The sequence below is a fragment of the Mercenaria mercenaria genome, chromosome 7, assembly GCF_021730395.1.
Source record: "Mercenaria mercenaria strain notata chromosome 7, MADL_Memer_1, whole genome shotgun sequence".
Classification (NCBI taxonomy): domain Eukaryota; kingdom Metazoa; phylum Mollusca; class Bivalvia; order Venerida; family Veneridae; genus Mercenaria; species Mercenaria mercenaria.
This window is the reverse complement of record NC_069367.1, coordinates 83,272,616-83,299,075: the sequence shown is the minus strand read 5'-3', so window position 1 is coordinate 83,299,075 and position 26,460 is coordinate 83,272,616. Positions and strand designations below refer to the sequence as shown.

At 35.4% G+C, this 26,460-nt stretch overlaps 1 protein-coding gene across 2 annotated transcripts in view; it reads right to left on the bottom strand.

Annotated features, from left to right (window-relative positions):
- Positions 1-313: 313 nt before the first annotated feature.
- LOC123553764 (U2 snRNP-associated SURP motif-containing protein-like) overlaps positions 314-26,460 on the bottom strand; it is a 58,393-nt gene continuing 32,246 nt past the window's right edge. The window contains exons 13-25 of one of the 2 annotated variants that reach the window (XM_045343385.2): positions 25,955-26,157; positions 23,929-24,091; positions 18,680-18,759; positions 15,612-15,699; positions 14,964-15,068; positions 13,972-14,073; positions 12,791-12,962; positions 6,840-6,965; positions 6,360-6,435; positions 5,260-5,407; positions 4,525-4,635; positions 1,219-1,331; positions 314-982 (exon numbers count right to left, since the gene is read on the bottom strand). In XM_045343385.2, the coding sequence (XP_045199320.2) occupies positions 868-982; positions 1,219-1,331; positions 4,525-4,635; positions 5,260-5,407; positions 6,360-6,435; positions 6,840-6,965; positions 12,791-12,962; positions 13,972-14,073; positions 14,964-15,068; positions 15,612-15,699; positions 18,680-18,759; positions 23,929-24,091; positions 25,955-26,157 (1,602 nt within the window). In that variant the 3' untranslated portion in view covers positions 314-867. The remainder of the gene's footprint in view (positions 983-1,218; positions 1,332-4,524; positions 4,636-5,259; positions 5,408-6,359; positions 6,436-6,839; positions 6,966-12,790; positions 12,963-13,971; positions 14,074-14,963; positions 15,069-15,611; positions 15,700-18,679; positions 18,760-23,928; positions 24,092-25,954; positions 26,158-26,460) is intronic. The other variant, XM_045343386.2, reaches the window with a different exon arrangement.

Genomic DNA, 26,460 nt, shown 5'->3' with positions numbered 1-26,460 from the left:
AGATATCATCAAGATGAACATTCTGACCAACTTTCATAAAGATCGCATGAAAAATGTGACCTCTAGAGTGGTCACAAGCAAAAGTTTACGCACACACGCATGGACGGACAACGGACGCCACGCGATCACAAAAGCTCACCTTGTCACTTTGTGACTGATGAGCTAAAAAGTGCATCAAAACTTTAACCAAGGTGCCGATGTGGAAGGAAGCCAACGCCAGGTCAAGTAAGACAGCTCTCCATACTTCGTATAGTCGAGCTAAAAATGCTTAAGGGTCTGTATCTATTTCAGATCATTTAGAACAAATACCACATTCATTTCTATGTTTTAATTTACTGTTAAGATCTTCAAGCATACAGAAAGTTCTGAAATTCAACAAACATGCAATAAAATGCATGAGAATATAATACACCTCTGATTTCATACATTTTAGAGACAGAATTTTGTTCCTTTCACAACACTCGCATGACTTATATGTTCACACAGGGATAAAACTTGTTTATTTCTAAGTACAGCTTTCAGTTTTGTGTAATTTTTTTCAATATATCATATGGTATTCAAGTTTAGAAAAGATACATCTGCACTGTTGCCAGTCTTTATTTATAGTCAACAGCAGCTTAAAAATTTGTTCTTGTAGTCAATCTTTTAAAACAAAATTAGTCTTGTGCTAATTTTAACCATACTGGTAATGAAGTTGAAGAGCACTGTTTAAGTTTTGAAGCAGCTGTAATAAAATCACATTTTAATCTAGAGTTAAAGTGAAATTCAGCACATGGTATATCAAGAAATGTACAAATTAGCAAATGACTTATGGAAAGTATATACACAATGTTCGATGAAAAACAATATGCCAAGAACAATTCAGAATTAGTCTCTATGTTTGTTTTTCTTCGATTTTCGTCGTTGTCTGCCTGAACTCCTTGACCTTGACCTTCTGTGTTGAGATCGTGACCTCGACCTTGACCTTCGTGACCTTTTAGGACTGCAACATTTCAAGAAAAAATTCAGATTGCAACCATCTTATGATTACTCACTTTTTTACTTCCATTCAAATTTATTTAAATATATTGTATAAATATTTTCCTCTATAATCAGACATCTTTAATATAAATCTTTTTTTTTTTAACATCTTGAGAAAAACATGCAATTTTTGAAAGACAATTGTGTATACACACAAGTTATTATATTGGATAAAACATTAAACAGCCATTAACAAACCTTTTTGCTCTTTTTCTTTTTGGACTGTCATCATAATGATGTTTTTCTTCATACCGAGGTGAGTTTGATCTGTGACGTTTTCGAGCGTCTCTGCTAGGAGAATCATTGTACTCCTTAAAAAAGAAAAATGTTTGCATAAAAACAACTGAAAGATGCATCACACAATGTACAAGCTTTTGATGATTGTTCAAGAAAAATGGCCTCTAAACGTTCATCACTGAAATATGGCAATTTCCCCTGAGTCAACAGCCAGCAGTTTGATTATATTTATGCAATATTGCCCTATTCCAATTGTCTAAGATCTTTTGGATGGTGTAAATTTCAATGGTGACCCCCAAATTGTTAACAATATAAAATACTGTGAAATAAATAATATTCACAGGGGACTTTCTGGCTTGCATGGTCGAGCGAATCCACAAAATTAAATCCTGATGTACAAGTAAATTTCTCCTTCTTTTCATTTAAATAATTTGAAATCCAGAATTCTTAACCCCACAAAATATCTGTTACTGCCAAAATCACAAAATGTTGCATCCACAAAATTCAATGATTTTGCAGTATGATAATATTAACCAACCCAAGGGCTAAATTTCTGGCATTTGTGCTGAACCATTACACAGGCTGTGTAATTTTCAATGTGTTTATAACAGTAAATTTTACAAGGACTACTCAAGAAATGAACACACTGTTTTTATAACAGTAAATTATACAAAAATTGCTCAAGAAATAAAGTCACCAATGTGCTTATAACGATACAATCATTGAGAGACAGACAATGGACACGGGTGGTAAATGCGCAATCCAATTCCCACTGGGAATACGCTACAAATGGGTTGCGCGACTTCCGGTGCTGGTGTTGCGCATCGATATATACAAAATCGAGGTAGATGGGGTTTTTGTTTTTGTAAATAATGACATTAATGAGTGCTTTCAAAAAAAAAAGGAAAATGCTATTTGACACAAAAATGAATAAAGATCATATGTGTGAAATACAAACTTATTCATTTAAGAATCAGCTCTGTTATCACGAAAACTCTGCTGGCTCGAGCTGTCAAAAAAGCATGGAATCATGAAAAATGCAAATTTTCTAACTCTTGTGCCTTCTTTCTGGAAATGTGACGCTTCTAATGATCAAACACGTGTAAAACAGTCATGAATATTACATACACTTGAATGAAATGCTGCTTTTGGAGGAAAGATTGGCAAAATATAGTTGGGAATGGGGTTGCGCCCCGGGAATGGAGTTGCGTGTATACATTATATACATTATGATGTATATGAGCAACTCCATTCCCGGTGCGCAACCCCATTCCCGATGATGTTTTGTCAATTATGTCCCAGTAAGCAGGATTTGAAGCAAATAATTTTGATATTCGTTACTTTATAATAGTTGAGTTATCATAACAAGAGGGCCATGAAGGCCCTGTATCGCCCACCTGACCTATTGACCTAAAGATCATCAAGATTAACATTCTGACCAAGTTTCATTAAGATATGGTCATAAATAAGTGTTAACTAGCTTTTCCTTTGATTTGACCCCGTGACCTAGTTTTTGACCTAACATGACCCAGATTCTAACTTGACCTAAAGATCATCAAGTTTAACATTCTGACTAAGTTTCATGAAGATATAGTCATAAATGTGGCCTCTAGAGAGTTAACAAGCTTTTCCTTTGATTTGACCCCGTGACCTAGTTTTTGACCCAACATGACCTAGATTCGAACTTGACCTAAAGATCATCAAGTTTAACATTCTGACTAAGTTTCATGAAGATACAGTCATAAATGTGGCCTCTAGAGTGTTAACAAGCTTTTCCTTTGATTTGACCTAGTGACCTAGTTTCTGACTCCAGCTGACCCAGATTTAAACTTGACCTAAAGATCACCAAGATAAACATTCTGACCAAGTTTCATTAAGATATGGTCATAAATGTGGCCTCTACAGTGTTAATTAGCTTTTCCTTTGATTTGACCCCGTGACCTAGTTTTTGATCCAACATGACCCAGATTCGAACCTGACCTAAAGATCATCAAGTTTAACATTCTGACTAAGTTTCATGAAGATACAGTCATAAATGTGGCCTCTAGAGTGTTAACAAGCTTTTCCTTTGATTTGACCTAGTGACCTAGTTTTTGATCCAAGCTGACCCAGATTTAAACTCGACCTAAAGATCACCAAGATAAACATTCTGACCAAGTTTCATTAAGATACGGTCATAAATGTGGCCTCTAGAGTGTTAATTAGCTTTTCTTTTGATTTGACCGGGTGACCTAGTTTTTGATCCTACATGACCCAGATTCGATCTTGACCTTAGGATCATCAAGTTTAACATTCTGACCAAGTTTCATGAAGATATAGCCATAAATGCGGCCTCTACAGTGTAAAAAAGCTTTTCCTTTCATTTGACCAGGTGACCTAGTTTTTGACCCCAGATGACCCAATATCAAACTCGTCCAAGACTTTATTAAGGATAACACTCTGACCAAGTTTCATTAAGATTGGGCCAAAATTGTGACCTCTAGAGTGTTAACAAGCTTTTCCTTTGATTTGACCTGGTGACCTAGATTTTGACCCCAGATGACCCAATATCAAACTCGTCCAAGATTTTATTGAGGGTAGCATTCTGACCAAGTTTCATTAAGATTGGGCCAAAATTGTGACCTCTAGAGTGTTAACAAGCTTTTCCTTTGATTTGACCTGGTGACCTAGTTTTTGACCCCAGATGACCCAATATCGAACTCATCCAAGATTTTATCGAGGGTAACATTTGACTAAGTTTCATTAAGATTGGGCCAAAAATGTGACCTCTAGAGTGTTAACAGTCAAATTGTTGACGACGGACGGACGACGCCGGACACAGGGTGATCACTAAAGCTCACCTTTGAGCACTTCGTGCTCAGGTGAGCTAAAAAGCATCAGATGTCTCAGATTAAGCATATGAGGTCAGAAACTTCCATTTTTGTTGATTTCATACTTTTTTTCACGCTTCGTGTCGCCTGAGTTTTTGTGATAATGGAGCTGAATCATAAATTACAAACCAGATATTTTACACATATGATGTATTACCATATTTGTGTCGAATAACATTTTGCTTTTTTCGAGAAAATTTATTCTTGTCTCATACTAAGCAAAATCATAACTTCACATACCTCAATTTCGTCTTTTTTTACGCACAACACTAGCACCGGACGTTGCGCAACCCATTTTAAGCGTATTCCCGGCGGGAATTGGATTGCGCGTTTACCACTCGTGATGGACAGACAACCAAATAAACATCATGGAAAATATAATTTAAGAGTGACCTACCTTAGCAAGTAACTTTTTCCTGTGATGTTCAATTTGTTGTGACATTGACATTCCAGGTTTACGACTTCTCTTTCCAGCTTCAAGTTCATCTTGGTATTTCATAACTTTTACCTGAAACAAGCATTGGAATACAGGTACAGTTAGAAATGACCTAGTGGTATGGTAACTGGACTTCTAAGAGGCCATGTAACTGATAAACAATTACTGTATTACTGGTGTTTATTCTTATTGCTGAGAAGCTGCATCAGTTTTTTTCAAAACTCTAACATTATATACTTGGCAAAATCACCAACTTTCTACAAGTCAGCTGGATGGCTTCTATATCAGTTCTAGAGTTTCCAACTGCAGAGGGCAATAATAACTCTCAAGTCAGTGACCTAAACTTTTGACCACAGGTGCCCCAATCATTGATTTGATGCTGGATTTACAGTAACAAAGGCAGAAACATTCAAGTTTATAAAGGACATCTCTAATCTTCTTGGCATAAGAAAACCAAAATTGGTGAAACCCTAATCTAAAGTCTTAATCTAGATGTTAGTGCATCTTGTCTTTCTAAACATTTTCTAACTGGTTTCTCCCAATGACAGAATAACCATTGCAAGGTTTGAAATTAAATTAGTAATTCAAAGTCAACAACCTTAATTTTACCAGAAAAAAATATTTTAAGAAAAACTGTCTTGGCTTCAGTAATAAAGTATTAAGGAATTGAAAACATAAACTTTATATCTGGTAAACCTCAATTTCACGTAATTTTCTACGTCTCTCCTCCGTCATCTCAGGCTGATGATGTTGCCGTGGCGTTCCATACGAATCCTGGGATTTATCATCCTGGTAGTCATCATCTGACATTTCCTGTCCATCAAGATTTTCCTCCTCTATTGGCCTAAGAGAAATGAACATGAAAACATGGAAAACCAGGTTATATTTACAACTGATTAAGAATTGCAAATGACATAAACTGGTGGTATTGAGGTCTGACCTAGCTTAAAAACATTTATTTTAGGTGTGATCAACTGAAAACAATATGCAATTGATCAAGCTGAAAAATTCTGTAGAATGCAGCAGACAAAGTTCCCTCTGGATCATTTGTGTATCAGCAAATATCATTAGTAATGGCTTTTCATGACCCTACATTTTTTAAAAAAGATTGTAAACAACATGAGCACTGCAATGCGGAGCAATATACGCCCGAAGGTATGACATTGTGACCTTGAAGCTAGCCATCCAAAACATGTGCTCTGCACATAATCTCGATGTGGTGTTCATCTGTGTCAAGTTTCTTTGAAATCCTTCAAGAGGTTCAACAGGTACAGAGCAATGACCTCTGACCCCCTAAGTGAGATCTTGACCTTGAAGTCTGCATGTTGTCTCGATGTGGTGAACATATGTGCCAATGTTCATTACATTCCTTCAAGCAATTCAAGAGTGACAGAGCAGACACGAAACACACTCACACAAATAATTACCCTTAAGTGTGACCTTGACCTTGAAGTGAGTCATCCAGAACATGCTCTCTGCATGTCATCTCAATGTGGTGAACATTTGTGTCAAGTTTCTTTGAAATCCTTTAAGGGTGTCAGAGTTCCAGAAGGGACACGAAACACACTCATATGACCTTTGACCCTTTAGTGTGACCTTGATGGAAGTGAGCCATCATGAACATGGGCTCTGCACATCGTCCCAATGTGGTGAACATTTGTATCAAATTTCTTTGAAATCCTTCAAGGGGTTCAAGAGTTACAGAGCAAACGGACACCAGGGGTATAACATGATATGTCTATCAGGCGTATAACAACCAGGTTGATGTTTTATAGAACTAAATGTACAACACTTACTGTCCATCCAGATCTTCTTCTACTTCCTGTTTACTATCTTCTTCTCCCAACAAGTCCCATTTTGATGTTGTCATTGCTGGAATGTACACATGAGCCTCCTAAGGTCAATATCTTAGTTTTGCTTAGTTTAATTCCATATACTTTCTATAATTAGCAAATGGCTCCTGTATTTTTTTCAAGCTAGCCTGACTTGTGAATAACTCAAAATGCTTCAAGCTTTCAATAGAAAATAAAGTATTTTCACCTAAATAAAAGTTATAAGGAAAATCTGAGAATCTGTAGAATGCTCTGAGTGCATCCACCTTCCCACATTACAGCCATAACTGGCTAACTCGAGTTTTGAGAGCTGTATGGTGTTTACCTATCTCTTCCTGCATTTCTATCACCTTCATTTCAATGCAGATTAACAATAAAATTGTTTTCCTGCTTGATTTTTTCAGGCTAATAACAGGGGACAATGCCAGGATCATGTACAATTACCTTGAGCTTCTAGTTCTGTTTCATCAACTGTTTCCCACTTTGACTTTGTAAATTTGGCCAGATTGGGTTCTGGCTTACTGGGTTCAAGAGGCATACCATCTAAATCTGAGACTGTTGCTTCACCTACTGTAAAAACAAATAAGAAATCAAATGATTACAAATAGCAAAATTTGAAAGATTGTGAAACTTGAAAGATTCCCTACCAGCAAAAAAGAATAACAAGTTTGATCTGTCAGGACAATGGCTTAACTATTCAAATACGTTTACCAACTGAGAAAAGAAAATGAGTGAATGTGTTTGTGTGTACAATGTGTCTGCCAACTCTGCCGTCATGTGCTAAGGAACAATATGGTCACATAAGCAATTGACATTGAAGAAGACAGGAAGGGATACTCAAAAATAAGTTTAAACTCAATATACCAGTTAGTATGAGAAATGTGTAACAGGTGTTGGGGTATGAGGGATATTATGAAACCATGAGATATGAGTTACAAGTAATGGAGGCAGTGGGTGTAGGTAGGGATGGAGATAATTTAAGAAACAATGATGTAAGTCATTGTGTGTAAGTGTGTGTGTGGAGATTGGGGCAGGGTAAGATATATAATGAGTGGAGAGGGCTTACCAGGTAGAAGTGAGGGTTGGGGGCTACTAGTTCTAAGAATTATCATTATTTGTTGTTTTGGGTTTGACGCCGTCTTCCAACAGTATTTCAGTTATGTAACGCCCAGCAGTTATCCTAACCAGTATTCCTGGATTCTGTACCAGTACAAACCTGTTTCCGCAAGTAACTGCCAACTTCTCCACACAAATCAGAGGTGGAGGACGAATGATTTCAGACACAATGACTTTTATCAAACCATCACTGAGAACATATGCCCGCTTGGGGATCACACTCAGGACCCCATGATCAGTAGATCTCCTAATTTGGCTTAGTGGGTGGGCAAGACTCAAACAAGTTTAAAAAGATACACTGAAATTGAGAAGTGTACCATTAAACTTTAACCAACACTATTACAAAATCTGACTCCTGTGACCTTGACCTATGTGACACCTCAACCTATACCAAACAAGACCAATCACTAATGGTGATGAATAACCCCAGACAGCAGCTTATTGTCAGAGGAACGGGGGTATTGAAAATATGATACATTGCATTTGTATATTGTACTAGGAGGAAATGTACAAAGATGCACATAAAAATGTTGTGCAAAACTGTATAAAATCTCCAAATTTCATTGCTGTACCTTAAAAAAAAGACAATAGGTCAGTAGGTCAAAATCAAGGTTACTGAAAGTCAGTTTTGTGATGTGTGTTCAAAACTGTACAACTTCAAGTTGTCCAAATTTTATTGCAATATCTTAAAAAAAAAGTCAGTCAGTAGGTCAAGGTCATGGGACCATGTAATCAGTAAGGGTCATCAACTAGTTATACTTAAAAGAATATGAAATATGTTAGAAAATTATTGAAGTTTTTTCCAAGGTGACTCTATTCAAATCTGAAACAAATAAAAGAGCAATAACTTCATTCAAATGGAAGGTGCTTTCACATACACTTGGAACCGATAACAATAATAAAGTTTTATAAAAGTCTGGCATTCAATGACTGAGAAATAGCGCCGACAAATTTTTTCTATATACATGTACATATGAAGAAAAAATTAATAACGGGCCATAACTATGTGAAAAATCTTTCAAAACGAATGCGCTTTGCACATGCACAACTTGACTTGGTACCAATGACAATTACAAGGTTTGATAAAAGTCTGGCATATAAGGACAGAGAAATAGCATTAACAATTTTTTCTATACACATATAAAGAAACAAGAGCTGTCCGTCTCATTCCATTCTCCATTCAAGCCAAATCTAACAAAGCTTGTCTCAATAAGAGACCTCTACTTTAAAAGGAAGATACACCATGGGCATAATTCTGTCAAGAACACAAACTAGAGTTATTGGAATTGTTATCACACATGCAGATGATGATGGTAAAGATATATTTTGAGTTTCAAGTAATTATCTTATATAGTACCAAAGTTATTTCAGAAAACGAAGTTTGTTAAAAAATTTAAGTATGAAAGGGGCATAATTTGGTCAAAAATACAAATCAGAGTTATGGGGATTGTTACCACACATGCAGATGACAATGATAAAGATACAATTTAAGTTTCAAGTATTTATCTTAGATTGCATTAAAGTTCTATCCGGAGAGCGAAGATTGCAAAAAAACAACTTTAAGTACAAAAGGTGCATAATTCTGTCAAAAATACAATTAGAGTAATGGGGTTTGTAACCACACATGCAGATGATGATCATAAAGAAATATTTCTAATTTCAAGCCATTATCTTTTAAAGTACCAAAGATATGTCTATAAATGAAGCTTTCGAAAAAATTTAACATGAAATTAATTCCAAGTATAACAACTTTGTGACCTTGACCTTAGGTATAATGGGCCCAGTCCCTATACATACTTTGTTTGTATGCTGGACAATGTTTATGTAAAGTTACAGTAAGATATAAGCAACAGTAACAAAGATATGACAGAAAAACAAAGGTTGCCAAAAAACTTTAACCTAAAAAATAACAGAAGTATAACACCTTGGTGACCTTGACCTTAGGTATAATAGGCTCAGCCCCTGTATATACTTTGTTTGTATGCTGGACAATGTTTCTGTAAAGTTACAGTAAGATATAAGCAATAGTAGCAAAGATATGACAGAAAAACAAAGGTTGCAGAAAAACTTTAACCAGGAAAGGTCACACCAACCTCGATGCCGGGGTGAGTAGAATAGGCCCCCCTATTCTCCAAATAGTGGAGCTAATAATTAAAGGGCCTTAACCAAGTAAAACAAGAGCACCGCCTTGCGGGTGCTGATGCTCATCTGATTTTTTTTGTATAATAGAAATATTGTCCTACCCATGATTTTCTAAGTCTAAAAAGGGCCATCACTCTTGCAAAAAGCAGGATAGAGTTATGTTTCTTGATGTACAGTGTCCACTTATGATGGTGAAAAACTGTTGCAAGTTTTAAAGCAATAGCTTTGATAGTTTATGAGAAAAGTTGACTTAAACATAATATTCAACCAAGAAAATGATTTTTCTAAGTCCAAAAGGGGCAATAATTATTGCAAAAAGCAGGATTGAGTTATGTTGCTTGCTGTACAGGGTCAGCTTATGATGGTGAACAAGAGTTGCAAGTTTTAAAGCAATAGCTTTGATAGTTTAAGAGAAAAAGTTGACCTAAACATAAAACTTAACCAAGAAATCTGATATTTTCTAAGTCCAAAAGGGGCCATAAATCTTGCAAAAAGCAGGATGGAGTTATGTTTCTTGCTGTACAGGGTCAGCTTATGATGGTGAACAAGTGTTGCAAGTTTTAAAGGAATAGCTTTGATAGTTTAGGATAAAAGCTGACCTAAACATAAAACTTAACCAAGAAAACTGATTTTCTAAGTCCAAAAGGGGCAATAATTCTTGCAAAAAGCAAGATGGAGTTATGTTTCTTGATGTACAGGGTCTGCTTATGATGGTGAACAAGTATTCCAAGTTTTAAAGCAAAAGCTTTGATAGTTTAGGAGAAAAGTTGACCTAAACATACAACTTAACCAAGAAATCTGATATTTTCTAAGTACAGAAGGGGCCATAAATCTTGCAAAAAGCAAGATGGAGTTATGTTTCTTGCTATACAGGGTCAGCTTATGATGGTGAACAAGTATTCCAAGTTTCAAAGCAACAGCTTTGATAGTTTAGGAGGAAAGCTGACCTAAACATAAAACTTAACCAGGCAACGCCGACGCCGACGCCGACAACCGCTCAAGTGATGACAATAACTCATCATTTTTTTTCAAAAAATCAGATGAGCTAAAAAATCATCAAAACGGAACCCGCTTCGCACATGCACAACTAGAACTAGTACTGATAATTGTTACTAGGTTTGATTGAAAACTGGCAAATAATTGATAAGAAATAGTGTGGACAAATTTTCTATATATACATATATAAAGAAAAAATTAATAAAGGGCCATAACTTCATGAAAAGAAACCGCTTCGCACATGCACAACTAGGCCTGGTACTGATAATAACAAGGCAGTCTGAACGACAGCTAAATCCCCCGCCACTGCTATGGATAGTGAAAGGGTAAACCTTTGATTTTAGCTGTGACCTTGACCTTGAACTGACATGGCTGACTCATGAATTCTGCACAACGTCTTGATGAGGTGATCATTTGACCCAAGTTTCATGAAAATCCTTCAAGGGGTTTAGGAGATACAGAGCTGAAACCTTTGACCTTCAGTTGTGACCTTGACCTTGAGTTGACATGGCTGACTCATGAGTTCCTTATGAGGTGATCATTTGACCCAAGTTTGATGAAAATCCTTCAAGGGGTTTAGGAGATATAGAGTGGACACCAAATGGAAGGTTCAAACCTTCTACCCTTAGTTGTGACCTTGACCTTGAGCTGGCATGGTTGACTCATAATTTCTGCACATCGTTCTGATGAGGTAATCATTTGACCCAAGTTTTATAAAATTCCTTCAAGGGGTTTAGGAGATATAGAGTGGACACAAAATGGAAGGCTCAAACCTTTGACCCTAAGTTGTGACCTTGACCTTGAGCCGGCATGACTGACTCATGGGTTCTGCATATCGTCTTGATGAGGTGATCATTTGACGCAAGTTTTATAAAATTCCTTCATGGGGTTTAAGAGATATAGAGCGGACACAAAATGGAAGGCTCAAACCTTTGACCCTGAGTTGTGACCTTGACCTTGAGCTGGCATGGCTGACTCATGGGTTCTGCACATCGTCTTCATGAGGTGATCATTTGACCCAAGTTTTATAAAATTCCTTCAAGGGGTTTAGGAGATATAGAGCGGACACAAAATGGCAGGCTCAAACCTTTGACCTTGAGTTGTGACCTTGACCTTGAACCGACAAGGCTGACTCATGGGTTCTGCACATCGTCTTGATGAAGTGATCATTTGATCCAAGTTTGATGAAAATCCTTCAAGGGGTTTAGGAGATATGGAGTGGACACCAAAGTGTTACGGACGAAGGACGGACGGACGGACGGAAGGACGGACGAACGCAGACCATTCCTATAATCCCTCCGCCACGGCGGGGGATTAATTAAAAGGTTTGATGGAAATCTGGCAAATAACTGCTGAGAAACAGTACGGACTAATTCCGTCTACAGACGAACGGACCGGAATCCAGTAAAGCCCCTAGATATTAGTATCTGTGGGTATAATGATGTCTGTCTCCTACTAAGACCAATCCTTACGTGAAATGTGCTGACTGTAAGGACAGTAGTTAAGCAGATAAACTGAGAAGCCTGCCATAAAACTCTAACCTGCATTGTTATAATATCTGTCCCCAGTGACCCTTACCTTTATTATACATGACCATATGTCACTAAGTATCTGCTCCTTACCAAAATCAACCCTTCTGTAAGGCTGATGATGAAAGGTGCAGAATCTAAGAAGATACAGTGAAACTGAGAAACTTCTATAAAACTTTAACCTGAAAGCAATGGTGATGCCAGGGCAAGTGAAATAGCTCTCCTTCCCCAATTAGTTGAGTTAAAATGTCACCTTTTTTGGTGTGATAAAAATATAAACTTAGCAGTACCTAAATGATATACAGTCAAACCTGTCTATAACGACCATCCTTGGGAGAGCCGAAATGTGGTCTTTATTGGGAGGTGGTCTTTATTCACAGGTTAAAACATACTGTAAATGTTAAAATTGGAAACAACACATGTGGTCTTTAGAGTGATATGGTCTCTGTTCAGAAGTGGCCTTTAACACAGGTTTGACTGTACTGTTGTGTTATAATAGTAAAATGACTTAAAACAAGAATACAGAAAAACATACATGTACATAAAAACTATAAACAAATTCTTGCAAAAGCCATGCAATGGAATGAATCCTTTATCTAAATATATACTCACATGGTGCCCCATCCAAATCCTCTTGTAAAGGAGCTCCGTCAAAATCATCATCTCTACCCCTTTTTGCTGCAACAGGTTCTTCAAATGGCAGCCCATCCACATCTGGGTCAGCCAGAGGAATACCGTCAAGGTCAGGCTTTACTTCAGTCTTTGGAGATGTCACACTTAACATCTAAAAAGTGTGTTGAAAAATTAATAAGCAGGCAAAAATATACATGTATTTCATAATCTTAAATATGTGAGCAACCCTTATTTATTACGTTCACAAAATGTGTCATACTTTTTGCTGTTGGTTTTGCTGTTTTAAAACGAAGTTTGAATAAACAATTTAAAAGTAACTGCTTAATATTGGCTTCATTTGCTTTCACCCCTTCTATATTTAAAACAATATTTGCTGGAGATAAAAATTAGAAATTATGCAAAAGCATGTGTCCACATATCAAGATTTGACCACACTCTGACAGTCTTGTAGGTATTTTTGTTTTTATCCTAACACTTGATGATACTGGTAGTTGATGACATGTTAATGTTAACACAAGTTTATGTTAATGTTAACACAAGTTTCAAAAAGCTGAAATGAAGAAAGGTGTAAGAATGAGGAGGGCACTGACTCTCAGTATATATTATTTTGATTTAGTACAGATTACATGAAAAAAATTGCTCACAAAAAGTTACACTTTTCTACATTAAAATACCTACATGTATGTTCTCGCAGTAATTTATGCCATATGTGTAACATATATGAATATGATGTAATCTGTCATATTTAAAGAGTCTACTATTATCTTTTTACAATCAATTTATTAAAATTACACTTTTATACTTTAATACCAGTCTGCAAATGTAATTTTCATACAAATGTATGTCAGCAAAACACTCACTATTGTACTTGAGCATCTTTCCAAAAGGCATACTACTAGTTTTTACATGTTTAATACCATTGTTTCAACAGTTTTCCATGTATAAGCTGTGGAAATTTTACAGAATCAGTGTTCCTGGACGTTTTACCATTTTTAACCAGTTCTTCACAAGGACCTTGCAACTAGAATGCCCTTAGAAGTTTGCCTTAGTCAAAGACGCACGTTTCCTCAGAGATTTGAACTTATAACCTAAAGTAACTGGGTCAATAAAGTACCATTTTGCTGAACAGTTACAGGTCTTGCCTTGCATTAAACACTTACTTCAAGGTAGGACCTATACAAATCATTCATTTGATTAGGAACGCTTGTTTTTGTATGTTTCGATCTAGAAGATTTCACAGGTGTTTCTTTTGTGTCTACAGACTGTAAAAACAAAACCTATCATTTTCATGCATTCTTAGCGAACACTACACAATATATATTTACTTGATATAAACTTATGTTAAATCCAATATAATCAGTAACAATGTAGATACATAAAAGTCCTTTATTCAATTTAAATTTAAAAATTCACTATAGATTTACTTCTGCAATTTCTGACTTACAGTACTTTGGTTTACAACATTTTAAAAACTAGTTTTCATCTTAGTGTGATCAATTAACTTCACCTTATTCCTGAATTTTTGAAAATTATTTATCATCATGTTAAATTGAAATTTTACAACAAGAACCAGGCTTCAAAATTATAAATCTGAAATTGAATATCAGTTTCCAAATTCTAGCATCTGACTTGAAATTGGTCAACAGAAATGTAATTATTCTTATTTTTAGACTGGTGTCAAAAACCGATTTTGAAATCAAAATACTTGCAAGTCTATGTACTATTAAGTCATGACAACAGTATGCCCAATTATAATGCAGTTTTCAGACTAGTTTCCAAACATTTATGGACTCAATATCAAACTAGACTGGTGCAAAACCCATTTTACATTCTTGGGGACTGAAGTTAACAGAATCTATCCTTAGGGTTAAACATTTTCAATTTGCACAAACTTTATTTTGCATTTGTTAATCTTAAAATTCCATTTACAAATATTTAATTCCACTGTAATGTTATGTAATAGGTTGTAATTCTAAGTTCCATTGTTTATGCACTGGAAAACATTTCTGGGTTCCTCACTCATTCAAACCCTGTCTATTGAAGTAACTAGACCAAAAATAAGTAACTGTAAATGAAATATATCAATACAACATGTATCTGAACTTGGGTAATAATAAAATCTTGGCATTGTATTCTGCAAAATATGTCTTACCTCTTTAGGAACTAGGCCCAGGAAAATATTTTGTAAGTTTATCAGGTATTCATTTGGATATATGGCCCAATCCTCCCAAGCTCTAAAACACAGCATCACCTTTTGCTGAAATAAGAAAATATTTTGCTTAACATTCGCACGAACTTGTGAGGGAAATGGTGAAAGGCAATACAAAGTTCTCTACTTTCTAAGGGGCAGTGAAACATAAAAGAATTTTTTTTAAATATCTCATTAATACTCGATTGCAGATTTCAGATTAGAGGCAGATTTAATACAGAGAAGTTTGTGCCAAGTTACTTCACTATCCATTAAAGTATTAAGAGTTTTAATTTATGCTTTAATATTGAAGAAATACTGTGTGTTTTATCAAGGTGATATAATTCTTATCACTCACTGCATATTACTCACGTGATAAAGCTTTTCCCACCTACTTGTATACTGCTTATCAATTTTTTCATTTTTTGTGTGCAAAAAAACAAGATAAAAATTGTAGTTGTGCTTTGTTCTTTAGTGTATTTTTCAATTCAAATAACTCTAGAATTTCCTAATATTCAGCAGCAAGTAAAAGCATAAGGTCCATAATGACTCCAAGTCACTCACCTTAACTGTTTTACTGAAGAGAACTTAGTAAATAAATAAATTACTAACCTTAAATTGCTCTGCTTTTAATCGTCCATCAATATTTTCATATGTTTCATGCACATCTTGAAAGATTTCCGGTAATTTTCTCTGAAACCTGCATTAAGAAAATTCAGGTTTATATATTAAGAACAACACTTCTCAAGAACAGAAAAAGTGGATAGGTTTGGGGTTTCAATAATTGCTGAAGCAGAGGACAGAAGTTGTGAAGTAGATGGCTGTCAGTGATTGTCAGTGGTTGTCAAGGTTCTTCCCATTTAGAACTTCCATTTGCTACAGGAAAAGTATTTAGGGCTTCAGATCTCAGCTCCTACCTTTAATAAATCCCCTGGTAGAAGAGAATATTTGTTTCTAAACTGTTTAGACTTGTTCGTCACCAGCCATCGGCCTGCTTAGCTCAATAGGAAGTGCGCCGATCTACAAATCATGGCGTCATGTGTTTGATCCTTGGACTGGCCGTATGTTACTGTGACAATTTATCAAAGAGATTCTATCTGAAATCATTCTTCCTCCACCTCTGATTCAAGTGGGGAAAATCACTTGTCTAAAACATGTTTGTACTGGTACAGAATCCAGGAACACTGGTTAGGCAAACGGCTGTTATGTAACTGCCTGTTGAAAAACAGCAATAAAACCAAAACAAACAATTTTTTTTAGAAATATTTCAGTTACTGGTATATACATTTTCCAAATAAGCTGAAGAGGTCTGGGATTTCTAGTCTGTACTAACATACTTATATTGTCAGCAAGTGACAGCTTCCCAACGATGATCAGAGGTATATGACAAACACAGTCTCCACTCAATCAGAAAACAAATGAAACCTATTGTTCGGAACCAGTATTCCAGCAAAGCAGGCTGGCAGAGATGAGTACACTGTGTATATTTTAATGCTTAGTTAAACAAGAGCTGTCGGAGGACAGCAACGCTGGACTATTCAACAGCCTTGTCAACTGAATGAATACTAAAGTCGAAAAAGGGGCATAATTTAAAAAAAAAAAAAAATAGGGTTATGGAACCTGCATAGTGCTTATCAGCTCATGACAGTGGACAAGTGTGTGAAGTTTCAATCCATTCCCATTAGTGTGTACTGAGATACCAGCTTACATATAAGAATTTAACCCAAAACTCCTAAGTTTAAAAAGGGGCATAATTTTGTAAAATGCAAAGTTGAGTTATTGACCCTTTGCACTGCATGTCATATCATGACAGTGAACAAATGTATGAAGTTTCAATCCTTTCCCATTAGTGGATACTGAGATACCAGCTTACATACAAAACCTTAACCAAAAAATTCTAAGTCGAAAAAGGGGCAAAATTTTGTAACAAGAGTACCGCCTTGCGGGTGCTGACGCTCATCTAATTTTTTTTCTGTAATAGAAATATTGTCCTACCCATGATTTTCTAAGTCTAAAAAGGGCCATCATTCTTGCAAAAAGCAGGATAGAGTTATATTTCTTGATGTACAGTGTCCACTTATGATGGTGAAAAACTGTTGCAAGTTTTAAAGCAATAGCTTTGATAGTTTATGAGAAAAGTTGATTTAAACATAATACTCAACCAAGAAAATGATTTTCTAAGTCCAAAGGGGGCAATAATTATTGCAAAAAGCAGGATGAAGTTATGTTGCTTGCTGTACAGGGTCAGCTTATGATGGTGAACAAGTGTTGCAAGTTTCAAAGCAATAGCTTTGATAGTTTAAGAGAAAAGGTTGACCTAAACATAAAACTTAACCAAGAAATCCAATATTTTCTAAGTCCAAAAGGGGCCATAAATCTTGCAAAAAGCAGGATGGAGTTATGTTTCTTGCTGTACAGAGTCAACTTATGATGGTGAACAAGTGTTGCAAGTTTTAAAGCTATAGCTTTGATAGTTTAGGATAAAAGCTGACCTAAACATAAAACTTAACCAAGAAAACTGATTTTCAAAGTCCAAAAGGGGCAAGAAATCTTGCAAAAAGCAAGATGGAGTTACGTTTCTTGATGTACAGGGTCTGCTTATGATGGTGAACAAGTATTCCAAGTTTCAGAGCAATAGCTTTGATAGTTTAGGAGAAAAGCTGACCTAAACATAAAACTTAACCAAGAAAACTGATTTTCAAAGTCCAAAAGGGGCAAGAAATCTTGCAAAAAGCAAGATGGAGTTATGTTTCTTGATGTACAGGGTCAGCTTATGATGGTGAACAAGTATTCCAAGTTTCAAAGCAATAGCTTTGATAGTTTAGGAAAAAAGCTGACCTAAACATAAAACTTAACCAGGCAACGCCGACGCCGACAACCGCTCAAGTGATGACAATAACTCATCATTTTTTTTCAAAAAATCAGATGAGCTAAAAAAGCAAAATAAGAGTTATGGAACCTGCTTTGTGTATGTCAGATCATGACAGTGAACAAGTGTGTGAAGTTTCAATCCATTCCAATTAGTGAGTACTGAGATACCATCTTACATACAAAACCTTAACCAAAAAATTCTAAGTCGAAAAAGGGGCATAATTTTGTAAAAAAAGCAAAATAGAGTTATGAAACCTGTGCAATGTAAGTCAGTTTATTACAGTGAATAAGTGTGTGAAGTTTCAATCCATTTCCACAAGTGGTTACTGAGATACCAGTTTACATACAAAAACTTAACCAAATCGGGACGCGGACGCCGACGCATGGGCGAGTCCAATAGCTCTACTATTCTATAAATAGTCGAGCTAAAAATAAATGAAATTTTCTTTCCTCAAATGTTATCAATATCTGGCTCTTATATGCAGTTACCCATATTTTTCATTTATAAACCTAATGAACAGGATATCAGCTGATACAAAGCAATCATTTCTATACTGCAAGTTAGCAACACAATTCACTTTATTTCCATGACAGCAAATGGAACAATGTGTTTGTTTCAGTGTAAGTGATTTTTCAAAACAAAAATACCTGATGCAAGATTTTCATGAATGATACAGAAATTCATATCAGTTCAAAGTAACTATGAAGGTGATAAGAAAATCCCTGACAAAAAATAAAAATTCCTTGTCTCAATAGTCATCTCAGTAAGATGGAATTATCTTGTATTATTAAAATATGCAACTACTTACTGCTTTCGGAAAAAGGATGCGTTCGGAACTTTGGCACTACTGTTGAATAAAATATCAGAGACCAAAAATAGTCTTGCAATCTGAAATTAAAATTTTTCAAAAATAATGACCACTGGTAAAAGGAAGCTGTATTACCATTACTGTTGTTTCATTAATCATTTCTTCAACAATATCTGTCGCATCTTCTAACATATGAACAACACTGCTTATAACAAGAACGTAATGAAATATGTCAAGACATGGGTAGATGTGACTTCAGCCATCAACTAACGTTCCATTTTAATAAATTACAGAGTATATTTCACTATACAGTAGGTGACAATTTTGCCAACAAGAGCTGTCAGAGGACAGCAATGCTCGACTATTCAACAGCCTTGTCAATTGAATGAATACAAAAGTCGAAAAAGGGGCATAATTTTGTAAAAAAAAAAAAATTGAAAGTGTGTGATGTTTCAATCCTTTCCCTTAAGGTGGTTCGCGGGGTTCCTACCAAAATTTCGAAGTATGAGATATAAGACTGATATTAAGTCTGTATGTACTCACATCTCCTGTCTTTCATTTGGAGAGAAAAGAAAATCGTTCCGAGTCCACATTTCCTTTGAAGAGCGCCACCTAGCGGCACATGTATTTTTCAAGGGAAAACGCCGTTTTTCTGTAATAATCGCATTAAAATCAATGTTATTACATTTTTTCAAACTCAAGAATATAGCTAAATTCAATGTTATTGTTTACATGTTGCATTTTGTAAATTAGTTCATTTAGAAAATGTTTAAATAAAGAGATATCCGTAGTACGGCTGGGGAAAAATGGCGAAAATATTCAATGTGTTTCATGGCCGTTTAGCCGAAATAAAATAAAACGGAACGGTCAAAGTTCTTGATTTTCAAATATATTCTTCTTTAATCATTTCTGAACAAGAAAATAAAATAAAAATAGGGGGTCTTCACGGCAGATTTTTTGTAAACTTACTTTTTATTTGTTTTGGTAATGTAAATATTGTGACGTAGATACGTCTTTTATGGTGTTAACGTCACACAAACGTTTTGTTCATTATGTCCTTTAAAGATACATTTTTGTATAAACAGGATGATGAAAGGACACAAAAATGAAATATTTTTACTAAATAGATTCACAGTGTTAAGTAATTTACAATCTAAGTAAATCATCTAGAAATATACTTTCTTGACAGTTGAACAATTTCCTTAAAGACATTATTTATTTTGTTTATATTATTATGTAAAATGTCATTTAAAAATGATGACCACGGACACCCTTGCCGTTTCTGTCAGGGTATTAAAATTTCAGCCCGTCTCAAATTAGCTAGCTGTCTGCAAGAACAGAGCCTACATTCACATGGATTTCTGAATACTGGCGTCGTAATTAGCATTGCGTGCAACCAATACGCATCTGCTAAATTGTTTTATCCATTTTTGAAACAGTTTTAGAGCTAACTTAATGCAAGAAGACTTCACTGCAATCAATTCATGGTACATTTTTAAGCCATGGATTTCCAACGCAATGATCAAAGTAATTCATTAAGGAATATATCCAGTCGGTGGTTGCTTGTAGACTCACTATATTCATTTTAATTATGATACAATTGTGATCCATGATATGCAAAACTGTGAAAATAAAATCAACAGAAAAATCTGACAAGGCGCTTCAAAACGCATAAATGTAAAATCCCCATTTGATGCTTGCATATCGTAACTTCTGTTCACTTTGCGCTCAGTGTCACGGACATTCTTTATGCGGTGTTGCTCATTGCAGTCTGTCACAGCTGGAGCGGTCTTCTGCGCATGTCCTGAACTAATTAACAATCGGAGCGCACGGCAAAAATACGCAAATTATTGTACGACAGCATGCATTTAGTGTATAATATGTATAATATACTGACAAAAGGTTAGGGTTAGTATTACAATGGTCACAAAATATATACATTAAAGATAATTTTCATTCAAATTGCTTGAATCCGGTATATACCGGGGTCTGTAATTTATACAGGCGTTCCAGGTCTACAGTTGCAGTGAGTTGCAGTCCTGAAATATCCGAATTTATTCGCATCTGCGTCAAAATGCACTTTTACACTAAATACAAGTCAAATATTTTGTTTTCAGCATTCTGGCGAAAACATTTCAAAGTACATGTAAATTGTGGTTTTATTTATTTCTTAGTTTTATCCGTCTTTTAAATTTTTTGAAACACCAAAAGAAATGCACGAGATGAAATCATAGTGGTTACTTTTTTGATATTACATTCAGCACTGGAATACCATACTTCGATTTTGGAATAAAACCTTCATCAAATAAGAATGATCCCAATTTTGCCGCCAAAATTCTATAATCGAAACTCTTTGTATGTACAACAGTGAACCATGTCGAAAGTGCGTTTCCTTGAAAACATCTGACAGAAACAGCGGGTCTGAACAATGAATGCATGCCTCTAAACCTTTCGCAAGAGCAGCCTCAGTTAAACCACCCTTCTTCCATCTTTCCATCCTAAAATATCGTCTGCGTCGACTGTATCTGTTTTATATTATTTTCTGAATGTTTTGAAGCGAAATGAGTTAGAGTTTTATTTTGGTTGTGTCATTTTGAAGCAAGTTTTCCCTCAATACGGTTTGCATTGTGCATTCACGTTGACGTTATAAATTTAATGCACTAAGCGGCCCCAAAATGAGCTTTATTCAAGTAACGGTTTCAAGTTCACAGACTGAAGTACATTTTTACCGTAAGAGGCATTATCTCATTTATCCATCATCTGCTTAAGATTCCTTGATTTTAATTATTGAAAATATTCAATATAGGTTTAAAAAGCAATAAATATAATACACAATTAGAATTATAATGAAAATCAAAACCTCTAAATAGTTACATATCATAACAAAAAAGAAACATATTAATGTTTTAGCCACCCTTCAAAAATTTCTTTTTCGTTAAAAATGTATTTCATTTTTGTCTGGAAAACAGTTTCACCACATTTCGTATCTTGTATCTTCGTTGTTAGCTGGTTACTTGAAATATTGAAACAATAAGGAGTGTCGTTCAGTTTTGCACTTAAACATTTCATACAAAAGGTAAAATGAGCCGCGCCATGAGAAAACCAACATAATGGTTTTGCATCCGTGCAGTCTAGTCAGGATCCATGCTGTTCGCTAACAGTTTCTCTAATTGCAATAGGCTTTGAAAGCGAACAGCCTGGAGTCTGAATCCATGCTGGTCGCAAAGCCACTATGTTGGTTTTCACATGGCGCGGCTCAATGTAAATTTGCAAATTACACTTTTTTTCTATTTTTTTGTCGGGGAATAATTAAAGAAACCTATGTTTGAAAATAAAGAATTGTGACTCCGTTTTAATTCATAGCGGATAAACTGATAAGGTTTTTTTCTACACCCCCACCCCCGTCCCCCAATACTTCACTAACCCTTAAATACGGAGTCAGATACGCGAGTTATGCAAGAAAAAAAACATTTTCATAAAAAATCCAACCACTTATGAACATGAACATGTTGAATAATTTCACCGAAACTGTGGGCAAGTAGCTTTAACTGACTCTGATATATATTCCTAGATAATATACTTTGACTGCAAAATACGCATTAATTTACATCATGTGAATATATTCAAATAAAAAAGATTCTAAGGATTTTTGTAAACTCTGAAGGTCCTGTTTATATCAATGAAAGACATAATGAAATCAGCGTTTGCGCGACGTTAACGCCGTCATTGTGTATCAACGTCACAAATTTTACATTACCAAAACAAATAAAAAGTAAATTTGCAAAAAATCTGCCGTGAAGACCCCCTATTTTTATTTTATTTTCTGGTTCAGAAATGATTAAAGAAGAATATATTTAAAAATCAAGAACTTTGACCGTTCCGTTTTATTTTATTTCGGCTAAACGGCCATGAAATACATTGAATATTTTCGCTATTTTTCCCCACCCCTACTACGGATATCTCTTTATCTAAGCATTTTCCAAATGAAATAATTTACAAAACGCAACATATACACAATAACATTGAATTTAGCTATATTCCTGAGTTTGAAAAAATGTAATAACATTAATTTTAATGAGATTATTACAGTAAAACGGCGATTTCCCTTGAAAAATACATATGCCGCCAGGTGGCGCTCTTCAAAGGAAATGTGGACTCGGAACGATTTTCTTTTTTCTCCAAATGAAAGACAGGAGATGTTAGTACATACATACCTAATATCAGTCTTATATCTCATACTTCGAAATTTTGGTAGGAACCCCGCGAACCACCTTAAGTGGATACTGAAATACCAGCTTACATACAAAAACTTAACCAAAAACTGCAAAGTCGAAAAAGGGGCATAATTTTGAATAAATGCAAAGTAGAGTTATGGGACCTACACAGTGCATGTCAGGGACATAATTTTGTAAAAAAGCAAAACAAAGTTATGGAACCTGTGCAATGTAGGTCAGTTTATCACAGTGAATAAGTGTGTGAAGTTTCAATCCTTTCCCTTAAGTGGATACTGAAATACCAGCTTACATACAAAAACTTAACCAAAAACTGCAAAGTCGAAAAAGGGGCATAATTTTGAATAAATGCAAAGTAGAGTTATGGGACCTACAAGGTGCATGTCAGGGACATAATTTTGTAAAAAAGCAAAACAAAGTTATGGAACCTGTGCAATGTGGGTCAGTTTATCACAGTAAATAAGTGTGTGAAGTTTCAATCCATTCCCAGAAGCGGTTACTGAGATACCAGCTTACATACAAAACCTTAACCAAGAATTTCTAAGTCGAAAACGAGGCATAATTTTGTAAAAAGCAAAATAGAGTTATGGAACCTGTGCAATGTAGGTCAGTTTATCACAGCGAATAAGTGTGTGAAGTTTCAATCCATTCCCAGAAGCGGTTACTGAGATACCAGCTTACATACAAAACCTTAACCAAGAATTTCCAAGTCAAAAAAGGGGCATAATTTTGTAAAAAAAAGCAAAATAGAGTTATGGAACCTGTGCAATGTAGGTCAGTTTATCACAGTGAATAAGTATGTGAAGTTTCAATCCATTTCCATAAGTGGTTACTGAGATACCAGCTTACATACAAAATATTAACCAAATTGGGACGCCGATGTATGGTTGAGTCCAATAGCTCTACTATTCTTTGAATAGTTGAGCTAAAAATCATAAAAACTTCTTTATTTTTTAGTGTTGCATCTTTTTTTCTGTCATACATTACATGAAACTTACATGTTCCTTAAAACATTACCTTTTTAGGTATTGGTGTTTGTAAAATAGACAATGATTCAGTGATACATTCCACAACCTCCTCGGCAGAATCTGCATGATCAAGACACCAGACCATAGCATCACCAACCTTCTGTCGCTCTGGGGTAAGATCCCTCAGCATATCCTCTAGTCTATCCCTCTGACTAAATAATATACACAAATATAAGCTGATTCAAACATCTATCTCAATGGATGGATCCAAAACTGTCAATCATTAATGTTTACACAAGAGGGTCATGATGACCCTGGATCGCTCACCAGAGTAATATGTTTCAAATGTCAAACTGATGATTTTTACAAAAATTTTCCAATGTACAATCAAGTAACCCCTAGGGCGGGGCCAATTTTACCCCGGGGGTCATGATTTGAAAAAAGTTTGTAGAAGTCGACTAGGCAATGTTACAAATCGAATATCTAAGATCTAGGCCTTCTGGTTTATTTTAAGCAAATTTATGAAGATTTCCCTATGTACAATAAAGTAACCCCTGGGGCTGGGTCAATTTGACCCTGGGGGTCAAGATTTGAACAAATTTTATAGAGGTCCACTAGGCAATGCTACATGTCAAATATCTAAGCTCTAGGCCTTCTGGTTTATTTTTAGAAAATATTGGAAGATTTTTCTATGTACAATCAAGTAACCCCATGGGGCGGGGCCAATTTGACCCCGGGGGTCATAATTTGAAGAAATTTTGTAGAGGTCTACTAGGCAATGCTACATGTCAAATATCTAAGATCTAGGCCTTCTGGTTTATTTTTAGATATTTTTTGAAGATTTTCCTATGTAAAATCAAGTGACCCCTGGGGCGGGGTCAATTTTGACCCTGGGGGTCATGATTTGAATAAATGTTGTAGAGGTCGACTAGGCAATGCTACATGTGAAATATCTACTTAACCTTGGTATGTATAGAAAAACAATGGAGGGAGGAGTTAGATAAATTTAATGACAAAAACTGGAACAGTCCATATGGCTGTCACATGCACTGGTGGAATTAAAGTATAAAATGGGTAACTGTAGGTACTGAGCTAAAGTCCAACAACTGAAGATAGTCAGATAGTTGAATTACATGTATTTTTGAACGAGGACAGAGGTCATCTGCCTCAGTAAATCTTCCATCTAAAGAAGTAGGATGAAATAAAAATTAAATTAGCTAATGAAGCAAAACTGTTGAAATTTTCAATTCATAATACATGTACCTTATACACACCTATCAAACACACCTATGCTTAAAGTTTTCTCATGTAAAACGGACACATTTTATGTCTCAATTAGAGCTAGTAGATTAAGTTCACATCTTTTTTTTTTTTATCAAATAAATTATTACTCATATAGTATGGTGGGGTCGGGGAGAGTGTATCTTTTGTCAAAAGATGTTGTGATAAAAAGGATGAACTTTTTGAAGTTTGAAGCAAATCCACAAAGAAATTAAAGCAACAATGTGAAGTGCACCAAAACCTTGAGCAATCTGCAGAAATGGACACCAAGGCAAGTAAGATAACTCTCCATAATTATACTTTGAGCTAAAAGGTATTGTATTGGTCTCAGGGGTTATATAAATCCAAAACTGCCCTGAGGCAATACATACCTGTCAACTGCCAGTCAAATATTACATATCTATAATAATATCTATTACATACCTACATAAATACTCTCAAAAACACAGTTTGTATTTTACAAGTAAATATGAACAGGCAGAAAAAAAATTCCATTTTGTACCCTTTGTATTGCATGTTGCCAGACTACGCACAACAAGACGAAAGTTCTATAATAGCGCACATATAAACCACACTCATTTCTACTTGAACATCGATAAACCGTTAAAACTGAAGATTTTCGTTTGATTACAAAAAACAACATTGTATTCGGCTTTCGCTGACTTTAGCCAGGATGAATCACACTCGGCGCTTGCGCGCCTCATGTTATCCAACCTGACAAAATTCACCAGATCTAGATACTATTATAGTAACCCTATCGTCTATTCAATACAAAATACAATACAATACAATACCTATCTGTTAATTTTCCTTTCTTTATCTGCGGCTGATCAATTTCTTCTTTCTCTTTGACCTCTGGGATAATATCGAGGTCACCTGGATCGACCAGTTCCTCGGGCATCCCCTGCGTATATGGGTTCATAGGCGGTGGTTTCCAGTAAGAACCTCCTCTGAACATTCGGAATTCTTCCAGCCTCCATTTATATGGTTGATCACCCTAAAAACAGAGTTATCTGGGCTTTTTTACTTACTGAAAATAGTTGTCAATTTAAAATTTAGTTTTAAACATGCTATTTAGATATAAATGACAGTTTCATTATCAAATTCCGCCGAGACTGAAAATATTTTGGGAACACAGGACCAGATTATTTTTTTTCCGGGAATGTCCCCACAGTCATGTTATCTAGCATTTCTATGTTAAATCTAACACTTTTGGTTTAGTTAAACCAACTGTTTAAGCAAACATGAAAGGCGACAATTTATAATATTCTTACTCCAGAAGCATTTTCCAACTGACTTT